Below are 18,041 nucleotides of genomic sequence, written 5' to 3'. Positions count from 1 at the left end.
AGCAGTGAACAGCTATGATTTATTCAGGGCTTACTTTGTGCCGGGCACTGTGCTCAGTGGCCCACTAATGTTACTTAGTTTAATCCTGTGTGCCAAGGGCTGTGAATGTGAGGTCAGCTCGCCATCAGAACTTGTATGGAGGAGAGTGAGGTCAAGAAAGGTTTAATAACCTGCCCAAACTTAACCAGTCAGTAGGGTCCTGGGGAAGGATTGAAAGAATCCAGCTCTGTGGTTTCCCAGCTGATGCTTCCTTTGGATAGGGTCTGGCTTCTGTGCAGGGACCAGCAATGTCTGGCAACAGCTGAGTCCTGCAGAAGATGCATGTACTCACATTGGGGTCTCTTCGCCTTCTTATCACTGGCTGGGGGTCTCTGTGACCTTGGGGCATCCAGGGTTCTGCTGGTTCCTGTCTCCTTGGCTATGGATGTGTCAGGCAGTCTGAGTTCTGGCTTTCTCTAGTCAACTCTGTGTTGGAAGAGCCAACTAGTCAGAGGATTATACTCCTTGTGTAGTTCACACAATTGCCACCGATTGTGAATTTAGAATCTTGCTTCTCCAGTAGTCTGTGTGTCAGCATCACTGGCATCGTTTGGAGACTTGAAAGAAATGCAGATCCTCAGTTCCCACCCTGGACCTAATGGATGAATCTGCATTCCAACCTCAGTTTCATTTATTTCTAGATCCCTGGGACCTACCAAGGGATCCATGACATTGCAGCATACCCAATAAATGTCTGCTGAGTGAAGGTATCAATACTGCCTATTCACATGCATTTAACCTCCTCTTCACCACATTCAATCTCTCATGTGACAGAAAGAGAGCAGAAGGAACAGAATCTGTAGCAGGGCCTCACCTATTTGTGGAGGGTATCAGGAAGGGGTTTGACCAGATACCAGAAGACACAGCTGAAAGACCTGCAGACTTTAGTCTCAGGGAGAGAGGACCCCAGAAGTGCTCAAAGTGCCTTCTAATATTTGAGAGGCAGTCACAGGAAGGCAGGAGCAGACTTGTTCCATGAAGCCCCAAGGGAGGAAATGAGGATGAAGCAATGGAAAAATGTGAGGGAGAAGATTCTTTTTCCTCGATACAAGGGAGAACGTTCTCATAATGAGTTTCTAAGGAGATGGGCTTACTTGTTAGGAGGTAAGGGCCCATGACTAGAGATATGCAGACATAGGCCAGAGCTATATTTTATTACAAGATGCTATAGCAATCACCAAGACAGATGCAAGGATTCCTTCTAATGCTAAGATTCAAAGGTTGTAAATTATACTTATTATAGACCCAATGTTCACAACTCATCTGTTACCCTGACTTCTGACTGAGAAGGTAAAAATAATTAAGAATATTAAGCACCTATTATGAGCCAAGCATTTTACACACATCGTTACTTAAAGTCTTTGTAACCTTATGAAGTAGGAATTTCTAGCCCTGTTTTGTAGAAAAGAAAAGTGGGTCCTAGGTAGGAGATACCTGGATGGAGATCCAATGACACCTGGATGGCCAATAGCAGCCAGGTCCATCTGACTTGCGTGCACTTTCTGGTGTGCCCTGTTTTCTGGAATATTTAACACAGCATGCACAGACTGTAAGAGAGCCTGAATTTTCTAATAGTATTTCCAAGTCCTCTTTCCATTTAATTCCAATATATATCCCAAAGTATCCCACACTGATCTTCTAACTTGCTGTGCCCATCAACTTGGATCTGGTACCCACAGCATAACAGTCATGGAGAGGACTTTGGCATCTAATCATCTTCAAGTCTCTTCTATAGGTTTGGAAACAGAATCAAGAAGCAAGGCGTTCATGGTCTAGTAGGAAAGAGCCAGGCCTATGGCTAAGTATTATGAGAGTAGGAGACTATGATGTCTGAGCTGAGACTAATTTGAACAGGTGATTAGTGGTAGTTGGGAAGGAGAGAAGGATTTCAGGAGGAGGAGACAACACTCAATTCACAGTCATCATTTTCAGGAGGCCACTGGCTATTGGTGTCAAACTGGAGGTGTCAACGCCATTTCTACAGTGAACCAATATACACATAAGAGACCTCCTTCCATATCTGGCAGATAATCAGGAGTCATTTTGGCATTTAAAGCTTTGCATGTGTCTACTTTTTACCAACAACAAACACTATTAAAACAGCCAGGATCCAGCCTTCCTTATTCTGAATTCTCAACGTATTTAAAAATATATTCAGCCAGTATGTGCTTATTTCCAGAGTCTACATTCTGGCTTCCTAAGTAGATGTAATTTTCCAGAGGCTGAGAACTCATCATGTGGCCTCAAGATGGTAATAAGCAAAGCACTTGGTGCCCAGTGGGCATGCAATATAAACTTGTCAAACTAAATGTATTCCCAGTAGACTTTAAGGACAGAGACATGGGTCTTTTTAATCTTGGTTATAAGCAGTATCTGACACATAGTAGGCTTTTGACAACAGCTGAATGAATTCAACAAGTGAATAATGACTCTGTGACAATTATTGTGCTGAGTGTTTTGTTTCCAGCTTTATTGAGGTGTAATCAACAAATAAGATTTGTATACCTATACATTGTGATATAGACATACATCTTGCCAACTAGTTAATTACCACATATTTCTTCTTTTTTTGTGTATGCGATTGAGAATATTTAGTTTCTTCCTGAATGCTCTATTTCTACCATCTAACCTAGTGCCTAAAATAAGCCTATGGCATTATCACTGAAATTTACAATCAAGGAGATTGATGTCCACAGGTCTCAGGTTCCAAGGTATAAGTCCATCTAGCTTCACTGTCCATATACATTTTTAATGGAATTTCCTGAGTTTAGTGAAGAGAGCAATCGAACTGATCCAGTAGTTGTTAAAACAATGCCTCTGTTAAGTATATGGAAATTCGGGGCACATAATGATTTCCTGCAGTCCCCAAAATGGGAAAGATCATTTACAAAACTGTACTACCCCACAAAGAAATTGAACGAATTGAATCTCCAAGAAATGTTTTTTTATGAAACGTTTTTTAGTCTGCCCTACAAAAGAAGTCGCTGAAAGTGACAGATCTTCACATATACATTTCAATAATAAACTGCAATAAATGAAAAACCAGAACTAATTTGAACCTTATTTTTCTTCTGTCTGTTCAGGAAAGAAGGTGATTTAGTAGATACAATGCCAGTACCGAGTACTTGTTTAAAAAAAAAAAAAACTGAAAGGAAAAATATTCTAGGGACAATGAAAGTCTCAGTGACAACTATCTCACCTTGAGCATTTATCACACAAAAGGATATATTCAGACTGATGACCCTCGGGCAAGGAGAGATTTTTAATTGAAGCAACATTAATTTAAATTATGTTCAGAATATTCTTGCAGACAGAAAAGAATAGTCACACATTTAAAAATAATTCTAACAAGGGTTGAAACAAAAAAGGGGTGAATTTGGCAAACTCCCAGCTAGTCAGAGAAATGAACCAGAATTCTTAATTCTTGGTTGGCTTATTCCCACAGGAAACATGCCTGGTTGTGAGACAAACAACCTCCAGAATGGATGCAAATGGATGCAAACCAACAGGTGATTCCAGAAATGCAGCTGATGTTAATGACAAATGAGGAACAGAAGAAGAGACATAAAAAGTTTTCAGGGTCATATTAATCACATACACTGTAATTAGACTTTGGGCAAGATGAGTCTGTCTGAGGGTGAAAGGAATTGCTGGGTTTAGGCACTAAGACAAACGTTCCCAAAGCTCTTATAAACATGGTCCTTACAAAGGACATGTGGAGACTCCTGAGTCTTGTTGGGATTTCGATTAAATAATAAAGTTATGTGAGAAGACTTGGCATGAAGGTAGATGTTTCATAAGTATTATTAAATCTATTAAAATAGCCTTTATTCAAAGTCAAAGAAAATGCATGGCTTTTGATGAAGGAGGTTAGATAAAGAACTTGTCTGTGTAGAGATAAGTCAGGATGTCAACCAGAAGCTGGAGAAGGACTTCGTCTGAAAACCTTTCTCACTGTGTCATTTATGAAATCGGGTTGGGGTTCTCTGTCTTTGGGCTTAGCCCCAAGAGCTGTGTGAAACACACCATCTCATTCATCAAAGAGTTCACTGATAGTAAAGTACCGGACATGAAGCATGTGATGTGGCCCAATAGCTCAGTTGGCTTTCAACAAATGTTAAGAAAGAAGTCCCTAGATCCATGAAAAAGAAAATAAACAGGAGAAGTTTTCCCTTTCCACCACTCACTTGCACGCAAGATAAAGAAATAATAACCAAGGAACAAAAGAACCCAGAAATGGGTCTGTAGAGCAGAAACTGGAGAGAATAGCCACTTCTGATTCATTTTTAAGAAGCGAAGGGCTTCTCAGGGAACGGCTGTTCCAGGCAGGGTGACCGGGCCATATTACACTGAGCCAAGTACTTGGGAGGCCGCCTGGGAAGGAGTCTGAGAATCATAAAATGTAAACACTGCTCCTGGGGTCAGCTCCTTTAGGCAATGGAAAATGAGATGTCACCCTGACCATAAAGAAACCAAACAAATCCAAGATTTCAATTATGCCCAGAAGGCTTCGTATTCAATAAACATCTTCAATGGAAATGCCTTGTATGTGATAGGACAGTAACGTTGCTAGAGATGGATCCATTTGGCACCATTTTTTGTTCCCCTTGGGAGTTGATCACACTTTTCTAGGACATCAGGCCCTCTACCTACCCACCCCAGTTTAGCAAAGGGCCCCTGCCCCACCACCTCTTTTTAATTTTAATGAAAGAAGGTCTTCAGATAGGAAGCACCAAACTATCTCCTTTCCTTTGACCCCCTAAGCTTCTCCCAGCAGAATTCCATTCTTCCTTCCTGGCTTAAAATATATAACTCACAAAATGCTGGAGGAAAAAATAAAATGTGGCTAATATTACTTATTATCCCATTGCTTTTAAAACCTACAATACACATCAGCACAGACTCAGGGTAGAAGCAGTAAAAATAAACACATTTTTAATTTGGTTTACTTCAATTTTCCAAGCTCATTTGGTCACAGAATCTCTTTTTAAAATCACCTGTTAAAATCCTTGGGGGAAACGTTTGGATGGGGTTTCCAAATAAGCATTATTCTTTGAAAGAGAACCGAATTCTGTCATAAAATAAGGCTCAGGTGGTGTGTCAAGGCGCCAACTCTGAGCTACTCCTGAGATACCAGAGGGGCCAGCAGAAAATAAGGGAGACTAGCCAGAGGACATTGATAAATTCTCTTTTCACTGTAATAGTCTAGGATTCTCTTTCTCAGAAGACATCACACAGAACTTGCTTCTGGGGCAAAGTAGACCCAGGGTAGTGATGTGCTGGGTCAGACAGCTGAAGCCATCTTCTTGTGTTGCAAGCCGTACAGGTTTGGGTCTAACACACTGTGCTAGCAGTTAATGTGCAGTGAGCTCAAGTAGTTTCACTGGGAGAATTAAGACCCAAGGAAAAACAAACATAACTGCAGTATGGACATCCCAGCAGGGGCATACACTCATAGGTACACACATGTATTCTACCCATACTACTAACTAGACAGTGGAGCCTGGGAGGCAGTATTAAATGCAGATAAAAATGGAGGCTTTGGAGCTGAATGAACGTGGGTTCAACTTAGGTCTTCTGCCGTTTAGAAGCTGTGTGACCTTGTACAAGTTACTTAACCATTTGGAGCCATTCCTCATCTGCAGAAAAGGGCTAATCACACTTGTATCTCAGAGAACTGCTCGAAGAATTATACTACTATACGCCAGCTGCTGTTCTGAGTATTTGACATGTTTACAATAGTCCTATCAACATCCCTATTTTACAATGAGTAAACTAAGGGATCAAAAGGGTAAGAATTTGTCTGTTTCACAGGTAGTAAGTAATACAGCTGGGATGCGAACGGAGACAGCCTAGCTCTTCATCACGAGGCTACCCTGCCCACCATGGTCCTGGATTATTCCCCTGGAGGGTACAGACACACATACACAAATACATAACACCCTGCACTTCTTCCTCTCTTGTTTCTAAAGTCTGCTGCTTTTGCTGTTCGTTTGTTACGTGGTGCAGTTCAAGTGGGGAACATACAGATACCAGATCCCAAACACAAGGATCCACAGAAGAACAAACCCAATCCTGAGAAATGTTAGTTCATTCTGAACGATGACTCACAACCGCTATTTTCACAAACAGGCTGCTAATTAAACTTTCTTATGAACTCTGCTAACCAATTTTTCCAATGCATGGAGAAAAATCATACATTACAGACCGGAATTCAAAATCTAATATTAACAGCACAAGTAGGATCTGTGACATTGTAATCTGATCAGCTTGAGCATTAATAACAGTTATACACTGATGTCTGAGAGAGTTAATCAGCTTTTGTTGAGATGTACATAGATAACTGAAAACAAAACATCTGGAAGGCAGACTAGAAAGCAAAGCTAGCTTAGCATGGGGGGGGGCTAATATTTGCTTTACCCTCATAACCTCCACCCTCACTTACCATGTCCTGTCTTCTAGGTGGTCATAGTAATATCTCGAATTGGTGCAGTCCTTTAACAACTTACCAACACATTAACAGCTCACCTAATGTCACAACACACAGTAAGATGGAAAGAGTCAGTGTTTGTTCCCTCCTTTTATGCACAACCTGAATCACAGAAAGTCCCCAGCTAGAACTAGAATGAGAATTTGATGGTTCCTCCATTTCACCATGTTGCATTTACCAAAATGGCCTGATTTTTAAAACAATCTGAGAAATCATCCTGACATTTTCAAATACTGAACTAAAGGCTTTCATTTACAGTCTTCCAGAACCACTAAAACTGTTGTTCATTATTCCTGTAGCTATTCTGAGACTTACTGGAATACATCCTACACAGCCATGTTCACGACTCAAGATGAAACAGTGAGAAATGTGGGGAACTCTCTGTGAAAGTCTCTTGTCCCAACTGGCAACAGCATGTGGTCAGACAGACATGGTTACCCAGTCAGCTTGGCTGTTGGCCAACTGTGTGACCTCAGGTCAGTTGCTTTCAACTCATGCACCTTGTTTTACTCATCTAAAGAACCAGGGACATTCTTACCTCTTAGGGTTGTGGCCAGGATTAAAAGAGATAACAAATACTAAGTGACTGGAACCTAGCAGGTGCTTAACATATGTAAGTTCCCATTTCATTCTCCTACCTTCTCATATGCTGTCTCCTTCTTTGTACTTGGAATTATGTAAGTGAGGAGTGAACCAGGAACAGATACCTATTTTCCCTCTCTTCTCCCTTCAGCTGTCTTGTTAGCCCAGGGGTAGGATCCTTGGTGAGAAGAGGGAAGAGTCATAAGCTAGTAGGGGCCTCTGCCCCTTTTAGGTTGTTTTAGTTTACAAGTGCCTTCCCATGGATCACCTGGCTTGAACTCACAAGTGCCATCCTAAGAAAAGAAAGTAGGGTATAGATTTACCTTCTTACTGCACATTGACAAAATGGAGATTCAGTGGATAAAGTGACTTATGCAAGGCCTCACACACATCTATTAAGTGTATGTGTAGGGGGAAGGGTTGGGAAAATGGTACAAGATTTCCCACTTCTGGTTAGTTCATTGCACTGTCTGGTATTTCTGAGGAGGGATTCAGTGTGTATGTGTGTGTTATGAATGCACGTGTGTTGGGGACTATGGAACTCTTGGGTAGTGTTCTATTTGTTCTATCATTCCTATGCTTAGAGGCTTGTCTGCCTCATTGGGAAAACCCCACTTTGGGGCATGGGAAAGTCAAAAGGTGGTTGAGGACTAGTTTCAATGTCCAGAATCAGGATTAGCAAGTGAGAATGGCATTTGATTTTCCTGTTGTCCAACTCAGGCTCCTGGGGAATGGGGACCCAGCCAGAGCTCACAGTCACTGAAGAGACTCCAAAGCCTGTACTACCTTAGTTCAGGGCCGCGGGCAAGGAAGCTGGCCTCAGCACATCTCCTGTGGCACTCTACTTAATACCCTATATTAATGAAAACAAGAACTCTACTCATGCAGCTTCTCTGTGTGGTGACTACCTGCCCAAGCCTTAAAAAAAAAAAAAAAAAGTCAGTCAATCCAAGAAGGGTTCAAGTGAGAAAGAGGAGAAAAGGAAGGAAAACCCTATGTATGTGATTCCAGGCTTCACATCCCATCCTGTATTCTTATAGCTGGCAACTGAGCAAACAGAGGCCTGTGGGTAAAGTGAGTGTGGTGGGAATGGGCAGGGGAGGGGTTCTAGTTACCAACTGAGAATGAGATCAAGGTTGTCACCATGCATTTCCCCTTGAAATGAAGGAAACTCAGGCTAGATGATCTATTATTTCCTCAAACAAGTCACCTGTCCACATTTAATTGACTATTTTTCCTTCTGGCCACCTTTTACCATTCTATAACCATTTTCCCTGTAACTTGCTTTATGGTTATGATCTTTGTTTTTTATTGGTTATTATATTGGTTTTTATTTTTTATAGTTAAATTTTAGCTCTTTTCCATGTTATCTTATAGGCCAATTCAAATTCTTTTTGGGTTAATTGGCAAATAAATAAGAAGGTTTAAAGAAGAGACAGAAGAGGTAACAAGCAAAAAAAAAAAAAAAAAGAAAGAAAGAAAGCAAGGAAAATAAGAAGCCGAGCCCAGCAGCTTTCTGGTTTTCTCATCTATCAAACAGAAATAATATCACTGATATAGTATAACTTTATAAAGCTCTTATGAGATCACATGTATAAAATGCTTGGGCCTGTAACTGACACATAGGAGGCACTCCATTAAACCTACAACTTCATTGCATACTTATGAGTCCCTTTCAGCCATCTTTCCAGTGAAATTAATAGTCACACTCAGGCAGGGTGAGTTTAGCCCTTGGTGGAAAACAAAATGAAACAAAACAATCCCTACAAAAGACAGGTGGCTGTTTCATCATCCACATCATTGGAAGTAGGTTCCCAGCCCTGTCCATACCAGCGGGCTATTGGACTGAAGTTTGTCCTGGCGTTCTCCATTCAGTGTCCGTAAGTAGCAACATGGGACATAAACTATGTCTTAGCCTCTCTGGCTTCCTCACAGACCCTGATAACAGAATTTAAGAGGAGGAAAGGGAATAACATGCATTTGGTCAGAGAGAGCAGACACTAAATCGATACAGTAAAAGCCTTTTATAAATACATGGTTGTATCTGAATTTTATCTTCTCCAAACTAGAAATAGCTTCTCCTATCAAAGCATAATTTGGGGAGTGTAAAAAAAAAAAAGAAAAGGCAACTTGAAGATCTTTAGTTTTAACAAGGAATATAGTGCTTATCACTTATGAGCAAAGGAGTAAGGGCGCCATGGAATGGCGGGGCAGATTGAAAATTGAAATCACCACTACCAAACCTCATAGAAGACAAGGAAAAAAATGAATTTCCCATTAACACATTTCAGAAAGCACTTTTCTCCTATCCTGAAGATGATGAATTGCATTTTTAGATAATGTGCGGAAATTTCAGTTTGACATTACCTTCCTGCTTAGTTCCTAGTCTCAATCCAGGAGGCCTTTCTACAGAGAAGTGGGGAATAGTGAGTGTGTGCGTGTGGGACATATGTATGTATGTGTTGGGGGAAGGAGGGGAGGCTGGGTGAGCAGGGAATTGGTCCTCTGAACCAAAAAGTCAGCTAAGTACAAAAATAGAAAATGCTTAAAATACCCAGGACTGATTCACATCCTAGGTAAAAATCCTTTGAGACCTCTCTCCTGGGATGTGAGAATACTTTCCTATGGCTATCTGAATTTGGAAGCAGGGCAGAACCATCTGATTTGGAAGGGAAGATGAAGGGGAAGATAGCCAGGGGACAAGAGGAAATCATACCCCATCTGTAATCCCATCACTATCCTGGGGGGAAAAATTGTCAAAAGCAGCAGAACATAGCTGTATAAACTCTAGACCTCACAGCTTCACACAGTAGCTAGCCTGTCCTCCCTAGAAAGGATGGGAGGTCTCTGGTTGCCCTTCATGAGTGTGTTAGAAGTTTAAGGATGACATGGCATTCTGCCTGCACTTAACATTCTGCCAATCTCCAAATGTCCCTTAATAAAGCAGACCTCTATTTTTCTATTTTGTAATTCTTTCTGGTTGTCCAGATCTTCCTAACTAAAAATTTTCCATTTACCTGAAATAGTACTAATCAGTCCTCTCTCTTCCTAAGTCAACAAAACAATTTTTTTTCTTCTTGTGTAATACGTAAAAGATTGCTGGGAGAATGATAAATAACATATCAGAGGCAAAATTACCTGTTTTTCTCTTAATTTAGGAGCCACGTTGCATTGTGCTAAGCCCATGTTCAAAATCAGGAACATAATATGCAGATAAATGCTAGTATTTCCTCTGCCTTTTCCACCATTAATGACTATCCCTTTACTGTACATGTAGAAAAGTTCATTGAGTTAATCAATTTCTCAGGATCTTCTTGGATATGCATAATTGAGCTGGATTTTAACTATGCTTACATTTAAGGCAGCATCCATTTCAATATGCTGCTTGCAAAATAAAGAAGTTAAAAATCACATCTCTTCCTTGTGCAGGTTTGCAGTGACCTGTTTAATTAAAAACCACTGATATTTATTTTTTAAATGCACACTGTGCTACTTTACAAAATCAAGGATGATGAACTCTAATTATACTTTCCCTGTTCTAAAAGTATTTACCCTCTATGTAATATAAGCTGAGATGGGTGGTACAAAGAAGTCAACTTAATCTTTTTAGGAAAACTGCCAGAAATAAACTATAAATTAGATAATTCACAATAGTCAGAGAGCCCAGGCTTCAAGTACCAATTCCCTTGCTCAGAAGTCATGTCACCTTGTGCAAGTTACTCACTTGTTCCTAAGTCTGAGTTCTGCATTAAATGACCTCAGCACAGAATCAGTGATCAAAAACATTATTATGAATCTCCAAGAAATCCCACTATACTATTCAAATAAGGTATTATATTTAAAGCATTTAATCTCGTGCCTGGAACACACACAGGCTCATACAAACAATGCTGCTGTCACTATTTTCATTTGTCTTTGCTGGGTGGGATAAGAAATGATGCCAATAAACTCACCTTCTGGCTGAAGTCACGTTTTAGGCATCAAATCAAAGCAATTTCGTATTTTAGGCTTTTCAGAGTCTTCTAATTACCTATAAAGTTAGTCCAGAGCTAAAACTCAACAAAACTCCACTAGTGAACCTATAAATCCAGTTTCTTGAGAGTGTAAGGAGTCACATAATACAATCCGCACACCTCACCCTCCAACGCTCTCCCACTGAGACTGTCTCCCAAGTCAAGCTTCCTGACCGCTGCCTTGCTCTAACAGACACGTCCCCACTGCTGTGACCCAGGTCCTACAGCTCACCCCCACAGCTGAGTGGGATGCAGGATTATTAGCAATTACACAATCCCAGGAAGAACGTGTGTTACCCAAAGTCACCCAGTCAAAACTGAATTGGTTCCTTCAACAGCAGTGTGACTCTAGATACAAAGTGAGGCAAAGTATTTATCCTGGAGCCCACAGCAGTGAAGTGTTCTTTTTTGTCTTGTTCTGTTTTTAATACTGATTAACATTAATGAAGTTTAAGAAGTGTTATGAAATGAAGAGATGGACCAGAGGTGGTGTTTTAGGAAATGCTGCCTTTTGTTGGGGTGCAAAGCTAATTTTTTTGTAAGCTTAATTTCAGGTGGCAGTGCTGTTTCATTTTTAGACTTCTGCCGCTCCCCTTCCCCAAAAGGCAAGTCTGAGCTCTTTTCCTGTGTTTAAGGCATGGAGAAATCAAAAAGACTTTTGTTTTTAGGATGAATTTTTAGCTCTACTCCTTTGATTTTCTTTCTTCTACTAAACCCGAGCCCCTTCTTTCAAAGCTCCCTTCATAGCTTTAGCTAACACAGACCTCACCCTTTCTTATGCCACAATACTTGGGAGTCTGTTCCTTGTATATTCATTCCCTTAGTTTTATAATTGATAATGTTTTGTTTAGCTCGGCTCTGTCCTTCGGAGCTCTCGTTTGCCTGAAAAGGGAAGAAAACTACTCCAAAACAAAACAAAAAACAAAACAAACAAAACAAAAACAAAACCTACGCTGCAGGGGCAGGTGACATGGACAGGGGCAGCAAATGAATATTTAATTCTTTTTATCACCATGATACAAATAATCACACAGTCTTGGAAGGCAGATCTATCTAGATTTTATACACGGATATAGTTCTGGGAATTTTCCCCCCAGAACTTTTCTCCCCTTTTCTCTATTCCTTTTGGACAGGGATGATAACAAGATAGATACAAACACACACTGAGCATCCATTCCTACCCCACTGGCTTCAAGTCCTACCGTGCATCATCAAACTCTCCTGGCTAAGCTGAATGTTTCTCCCATTAAAAATAGTGATCATTAAGGAACTTGGATTCAGTAAATACAGTCTCAAAGCTGAAAAATAAAAAATGAGAAAGTAATTCAATTCTATGCAGTCCATAGAGATAATACATTTTCTACAAGGGATTTGATGTTTTTGCCTGAGTTTCTGGGTTATACAAACCCCATGGACCAAACACCACTTTCCATTCTCTCCAGTAGCAGCGGCTGCAGGTGAAAAGGAGGAGAAAACAAAGGCCGTGGCTTTTGTGTGCAGTCACGTGCTCACTGCTGCACACAAAAGCAACTTGGGATGTAAGTTTTCTCTCTCTGGTACTAGATTATTCCGATAAGTGTCCTTTCCTAGATGGAAAAAAGAACATCTAATATCTCTGAGGAGATAAATAACAGAGATGTTGAAAGCACTGTCAGGGAGTCTTAAGCCTGGCACTTTCAGTGAATTTGGTTCTCCTCTGATGACTGAGTTGCATCCCCGGAGGATGAAAAATATTGTTATCTTTGCTTTCTGTTATATCCAGGAGTCTTGTTTGAAGCCATGGTGCATTAGGTAGGCTCTGTAGAAATAGCCAGAAACCCCTACTCAGATGTATGCAATGTTTCACTGGTTATGGGGTGAGCGTGAGACAGGGAGCTTCAGCTAACCCAGGCAGGGACACTCAGCACATGCTTCCATCTGGGGTCATAGTTTTGGAAACTAGGGGTGAATTCTGGCTCTGCCACCTTCTAATAACTGCTCATTTGGGAGATTACTGACCCTCACCATGCTCTAGTGTCCTCATCTGAGAAATGGAGGCTTTTGTCAGTGTTAAATGAAGTAAGGAATGTCCAGTGTTTAGCAAGCACCTGGCAGAGAGTGAGTACTTGATAAATGATGGCAATTATGTCCTGAGCACCACAACACTTAAGTCCATCTCCAAATGTGCTCCATGTGTTCTCAAACGGAGAATCATTGACAAACCAAGCCCAGAGGAGTGAACCCTGGCTACTGGAAATACGATCAATAGAGTCTCTTTCTTAGTCTCCCTCTCTCTTCAACCCTCTCTCTTTCTCTTGCGCGAGAATCTTCTAAGGGAATCCATCACATCATTCCATTCTCTTAGGGAGTGGTTTGGGCTGGAAAATCTTAATCTTGAAGTCTTATCTCTTTGCCACCCCCTACCCTCCAATCCTCCCACTGGATATTTAGAACTCCTTGTAAACTTCACAGGATCGAGATGCATTGAGATCTGTAGGAGGTGTTGGAGAAAAAGGGGGGACTGGGATGTTAAAAATCAGGGCAACAAAAATACCTATGATGTCATTTACCCTGACTCCTGAACCACCAGAGGCAGCCTTTCAACTTGCCTGGTGTGATACCTCACTTCTGCCAGCCTGTGTGATGACTTCACCCCAAATGGGGGATGGAGAGGGTCTTCTATGGAGCAATTCTATCCCATCCACACCTCCCATCCCATCCCCACCTCCCCACAGCCCAATCTCTTGCTCCTTCTCTGACTCTTAGCATAGCCAATTAAACCTGAACAACGGGTGGATGGAGGAAATATGCTGCATCTATGGAATGGTACAGCAGGGACCAGTTTCACTGTTAATTTAAAATGCTAGAATTAATTAGGTAGTGTAAATGAAGAATTTAATAAGCACTCTTTACAACCACAAGTTCTACTTTTATTAAACACTGCTACCAAGTGAGGGCAAATATCTCTGGTCTCTCTGTATTTCCTTGCCTTATTCCCATAAGTTCTCTGCAAATAAAGTCCCTCTCCCCCCCTTTTCTTTGGACTGAATTAAAAAATGCATAATTATAAATTTATGCTTGAATTGTATTTCTGCCTTCAACCCATAAGCTTCTTCTTTAAGCTCAGATGCTACTGTATGTCTCTGCTTGTGCTGGAGAGGGTGCTAAACAAACCAAAGTTGACAATTTTGGTTTTGTATACCAAATTAAAGGCTGTCTCCGAAGCTGTCACTCCTATTCAAATCCACTGGGTGAACTACCAAATTAGCATTCCTTCAGTAAAGGAATCTGCTTGTTTAAACATGTGTCTTCAGAAAACAAGGAACAACACCATGAATCAGTACTTCTCAAAAATCTCACTATAGTGCTGAGGGAACTCTTGAAAAGGTGATTAATAATATTCACTAATAGAGTTGGCAGAGTCCCGATTTAGAAGGTAAGGCTATACCAAAAATACATTTTCTATACAAGAGTAGGAGGATAATCATATGGTTAACTGGTTTTAATTATCATCCTATTATATAAAGATTATTCAGGAATCTAAACATTGACTTTTTGAGAGCACAGGCAATTTGGTTAGAGGCTGAATGACCCAGCACTCTGGGACAGAATCTCAAAGCCCTGGTCTCTTTGGAGACATCAATATCATGTTCAAGTCACTCTCCTAGAAAATACTAACTACATCTATAAGTAATAACACCTCCCATTTATTGAGAGACCGCTACACAGTAGGCATTGTGCTAGGAAGTATATATCCCGCTTCCCATTTAATGCTCATGATAAGTCCTGTGCCATAGGAACTATTTTTCCAGTTTTTCAGGTGAGAAAATTGTCTGGAGGGTTAGGTGACTTATACTTCTGGTGGTTATTTTAGTTTTATTATTTTTGGAAGTACTTAATTTATATGGGGAGCAAATTCACAAGTGAATTAGAAGAATGGAAGAAATTATATATATAGCTACTTGCACAGATTTACATTGTATTCTCTGATTTAAGTCAACATGATGTATCTCCCTACTGTAATTATAGTTCCCTTTCTCTTAAATAGGCCATTTGCTCATCAATTAAACTGTCCAGAAAAGGAAAACAAAAGTCAACCCTCAAAAACAAATACTCAGGGTTGAGTGTGGATGACTTTAGGAAGTGGGGCAGCAGCTTCACTGCCTGCATGATGTAGCCCACTGTTTTTCTTAAAAAACAAACAAACAAACAAAAAAAGCCTTCACTTCCAATAACTGAGGAGCCCCCACAACCTGAATTATAGCATCAGTGGCTGGCAAACTTTAGTCCTTAAGAAATGGTTGTTGATTAGGACAAGAGCTGAACCTAAAAACCTCAAGCATTGGAATTGAAATGAAATTGTTACTTGCAAGTAGCAAGTTCTTAACTTCTCAAATTGTATCTTCAAAACAAATAATAATAACAGCAGCGATAAGAAACCCTGAAATCCAGGCATCGCCCTCCTATTGTAGTTTTATTCCAGAATAATGTGCTACTCTTTCTCCTGAGACACAATGGGAAGTTGTATCTCCCTTCTACAAGTCCAGAATGGCCCCCTTAAAACAATGCCTCAGACCCATACAAACTGAATGTTTGAGAGGAAAACAAGAAATAGATAAAAGCTAGATGGACTACAGGGCAGGACTAAGAACTAAAGAAAAAAGGGAAGGGATGGCTGATTATGTATAAAGAGGATAGAGCCAAAGAGTTATTTCATATAAAGTATAGGAAGCTCCTAAACCCTTATTAGCTCCCCAGTCCAGCTGATCTGCAAAATGGTTGGTGTAATTCGCATACACACAGGTTTCTGACTGTATATCCTCACTGTCCTCGCATGCAAGGCACACACTGCTGACAGGCACCGAGATGCACTATTGGGTAGTGCCTGTCTGCTAAGATCTGCACATCTACAGGAAAGATGCAGCTGTGAACCCCAAGACTCGAATATATAGGGGTGCATACCTGTGATTTTGTCTCTCACGAGTTTGCAGGATTCTATTTCACCAATGCTCCCAAAGAGACTCCTGAATTCCTCTTGGGTCATATTCTGGGGTAAATAGTTGACTATGAGGTTGGTTTTGCTGTCATCTGTGGCTGCCCCAGTCTGCATGGGAGAAGGACAGTTCCTATTGTTGCTGGAGGGTCCGTTGCTTGTATTGGATGTCGGGCCATTTGACACCTGAGGCTCCATGGTGCTAATTATCTAAATACAAATAAGAATAATAAAAATAAGCATTTTGAAATCACAAAGACACAAAGTCTATTCCAAGATGTTTTATGTTTTGAGAGGAAAGCGAACAGGATAAAGCAAGATGGAATAAGAGACTGGGTTGTGAACACAGCCAATTTAGAAGCATGTTTTTAACCAAAATGTTAAACTCCCCTTGCTATTTTTAGGCTAGCCCATAGATTTTGAACACAGACTAGAATGCAGTGGGAACTCTCCCATTATTTTGTTAATGAAAAGCTAATTCCTGTTTTCATTACACAATCACTCTCAGAAATGTATACTTAAGCCACACCAAATTATAATTAAAATGTAAAGTAATAATCATGATTAAAATTATAGTTCCATTAAAGCTGAAAAAGCTAAATATAGAGGGCTATGCTCACAAGATCAAATACAGTACCTGTTTATTAACTATCTCATAAAGTAAAATGACATTAAATTAAATGGGGCCATTCCATATGGGAAGGGTTTAGATTTTCACTGAAGCTTTAATCACTGATCAAACTTCAGATTTCATAAGCACAAGCTGGGGAGCAACAAAGTCATCTAACACTTTTTTCTTCCCAATCAACTCTGTTACTGTTTCTTCCAGACCTTTAATAAAAGACACAAAGAAACAGTTCTCTCTGGTCTCCACCTCAGGTCCAGCACAGCCAGAGGCTGTAGTCTCCTGTATTACTCAGAAAGGATTTTCTCTGGATTTAAATATTTAATTCCACAGATTCCTGTGAACTGTTCCAGGTAGCATGCAAAAGATTAAAGAGCTGAGTTATGTGTTAGTTTCTACCCTCATGAAGCGAATTGTTCTGTGGTGGACACAGACAGGTATATAGCCGGCAGGACGATGGCAGGTATAACAAAGGGGTAATTAACCCTGCTCACAGGCTAGGGGGTGCAGGGAAAGGACTGTACGACGCTAGACAAAGTTTTGATGGAAAATGGGCATAATCTCATGGCGTCAGGTCATGTCCTGTATGCAATGACAAACACAGAGTCAGATATTATAGAGCCAGAAGGCACTGATGGGAAGACAATCTATTTCAAATGCTCAAGTTTGAGGCAAATTCCAGAGGCATGTAGTGACTTCTTTGTCATCACAGGAAAGTTGGATAAAGTCTGGAACTACAGTTTTCCTGCCTCAAATACGGCCCATCAGTCCCACTACTCCATCACCATCCCTAACTTGTCCTTTAAGATACAGCTTCCAGGGCATTCACTCCCCGGCCAGGGGGCTGACTCATATGGCGCAGCAGACCTCTCCTGTCTCGCCACTGCTCCCCTCAGCAGTGTATTTCAGTAGATCTGCCTGTTCTGCTCCCCACTCTCTCTGTGGTGAATCCTCTACCCATGCCTCCTGAACTCTGGCCTACACCCTAGTTCTTGTATGCATACATAAATAAAATAAATCTTTTTTTGAAAAAGGTCTTTTCTGAAATAGATCAAATCCTTTCAAAAGGAACCAGGAGCTGCCATTCACTACTATGACTTTGGGCAACTAACAAACTCAAGAAGGCTCAGTTTTCCGCTTCTGAAAAATGGGAACAGTGCTACTGCCTCGCAAGGTGGTGCGAAAGACTTGATGATGCGATGTGTAAAGTGCCTGGAAAAGTGGTGGGAATTTAATCACAACTACTGACATGTATTAAAGTCACTCTGCCAATCACCTGATGTGACTTCTCTCCGGGAATCCTCATAAGACAGCAGCGAA

General features: G+C 40.7%; 1 protein-coding gene across 6 annotated transcripts in view; it reads right to left on the bottom strand.

Moving 5' to 3' along the window:
* The window catches only part of ELAVL4 (ELAV like neuron-specific RNA binding protein 4), a 126,917-nt gene that overhangs the window by 29,418 nt on the left and 79,458 nt on the right, over positions 1 to 18,041 (bottom strand). For all 6 annotated transcript variants that reach the window (XM_012722280.1, XM_004678985.2, XM_012722282.1 and 3 more), the window contains exon 2: positions 16,066 to 16,306. In XM_012722280.1, the coding sequence (XP_012577734.1) occupies positions 16,066 to 16,306 (241 nt within the window). The remainder of the gene's footprint in view (positions 1 to 16,065; positions 16,307 to 18,041) is intronic.

The sequence above is a fragment of the Condylura cristata genome, unplaced genomic scaffold (assembly GCF_000260355.1).
Source record: "Condylura cristata isolate star-nosed mole 26May11 unplaced genomic scaffold, ConCri1.0 scaffold00008, whole genome shotgun sequence".
Lineage (NCBI taxonomy): Eukaryota > Metazoa > Chordata > Mammalia > Eulipotyphla > Talpidae > Condylura > Condylura cristata.
The sequence above is the reverse complement of the archived record's forward strand: the minus strand, read 5'-3'. Positions and strand labels throughout refer to the sequence as shown.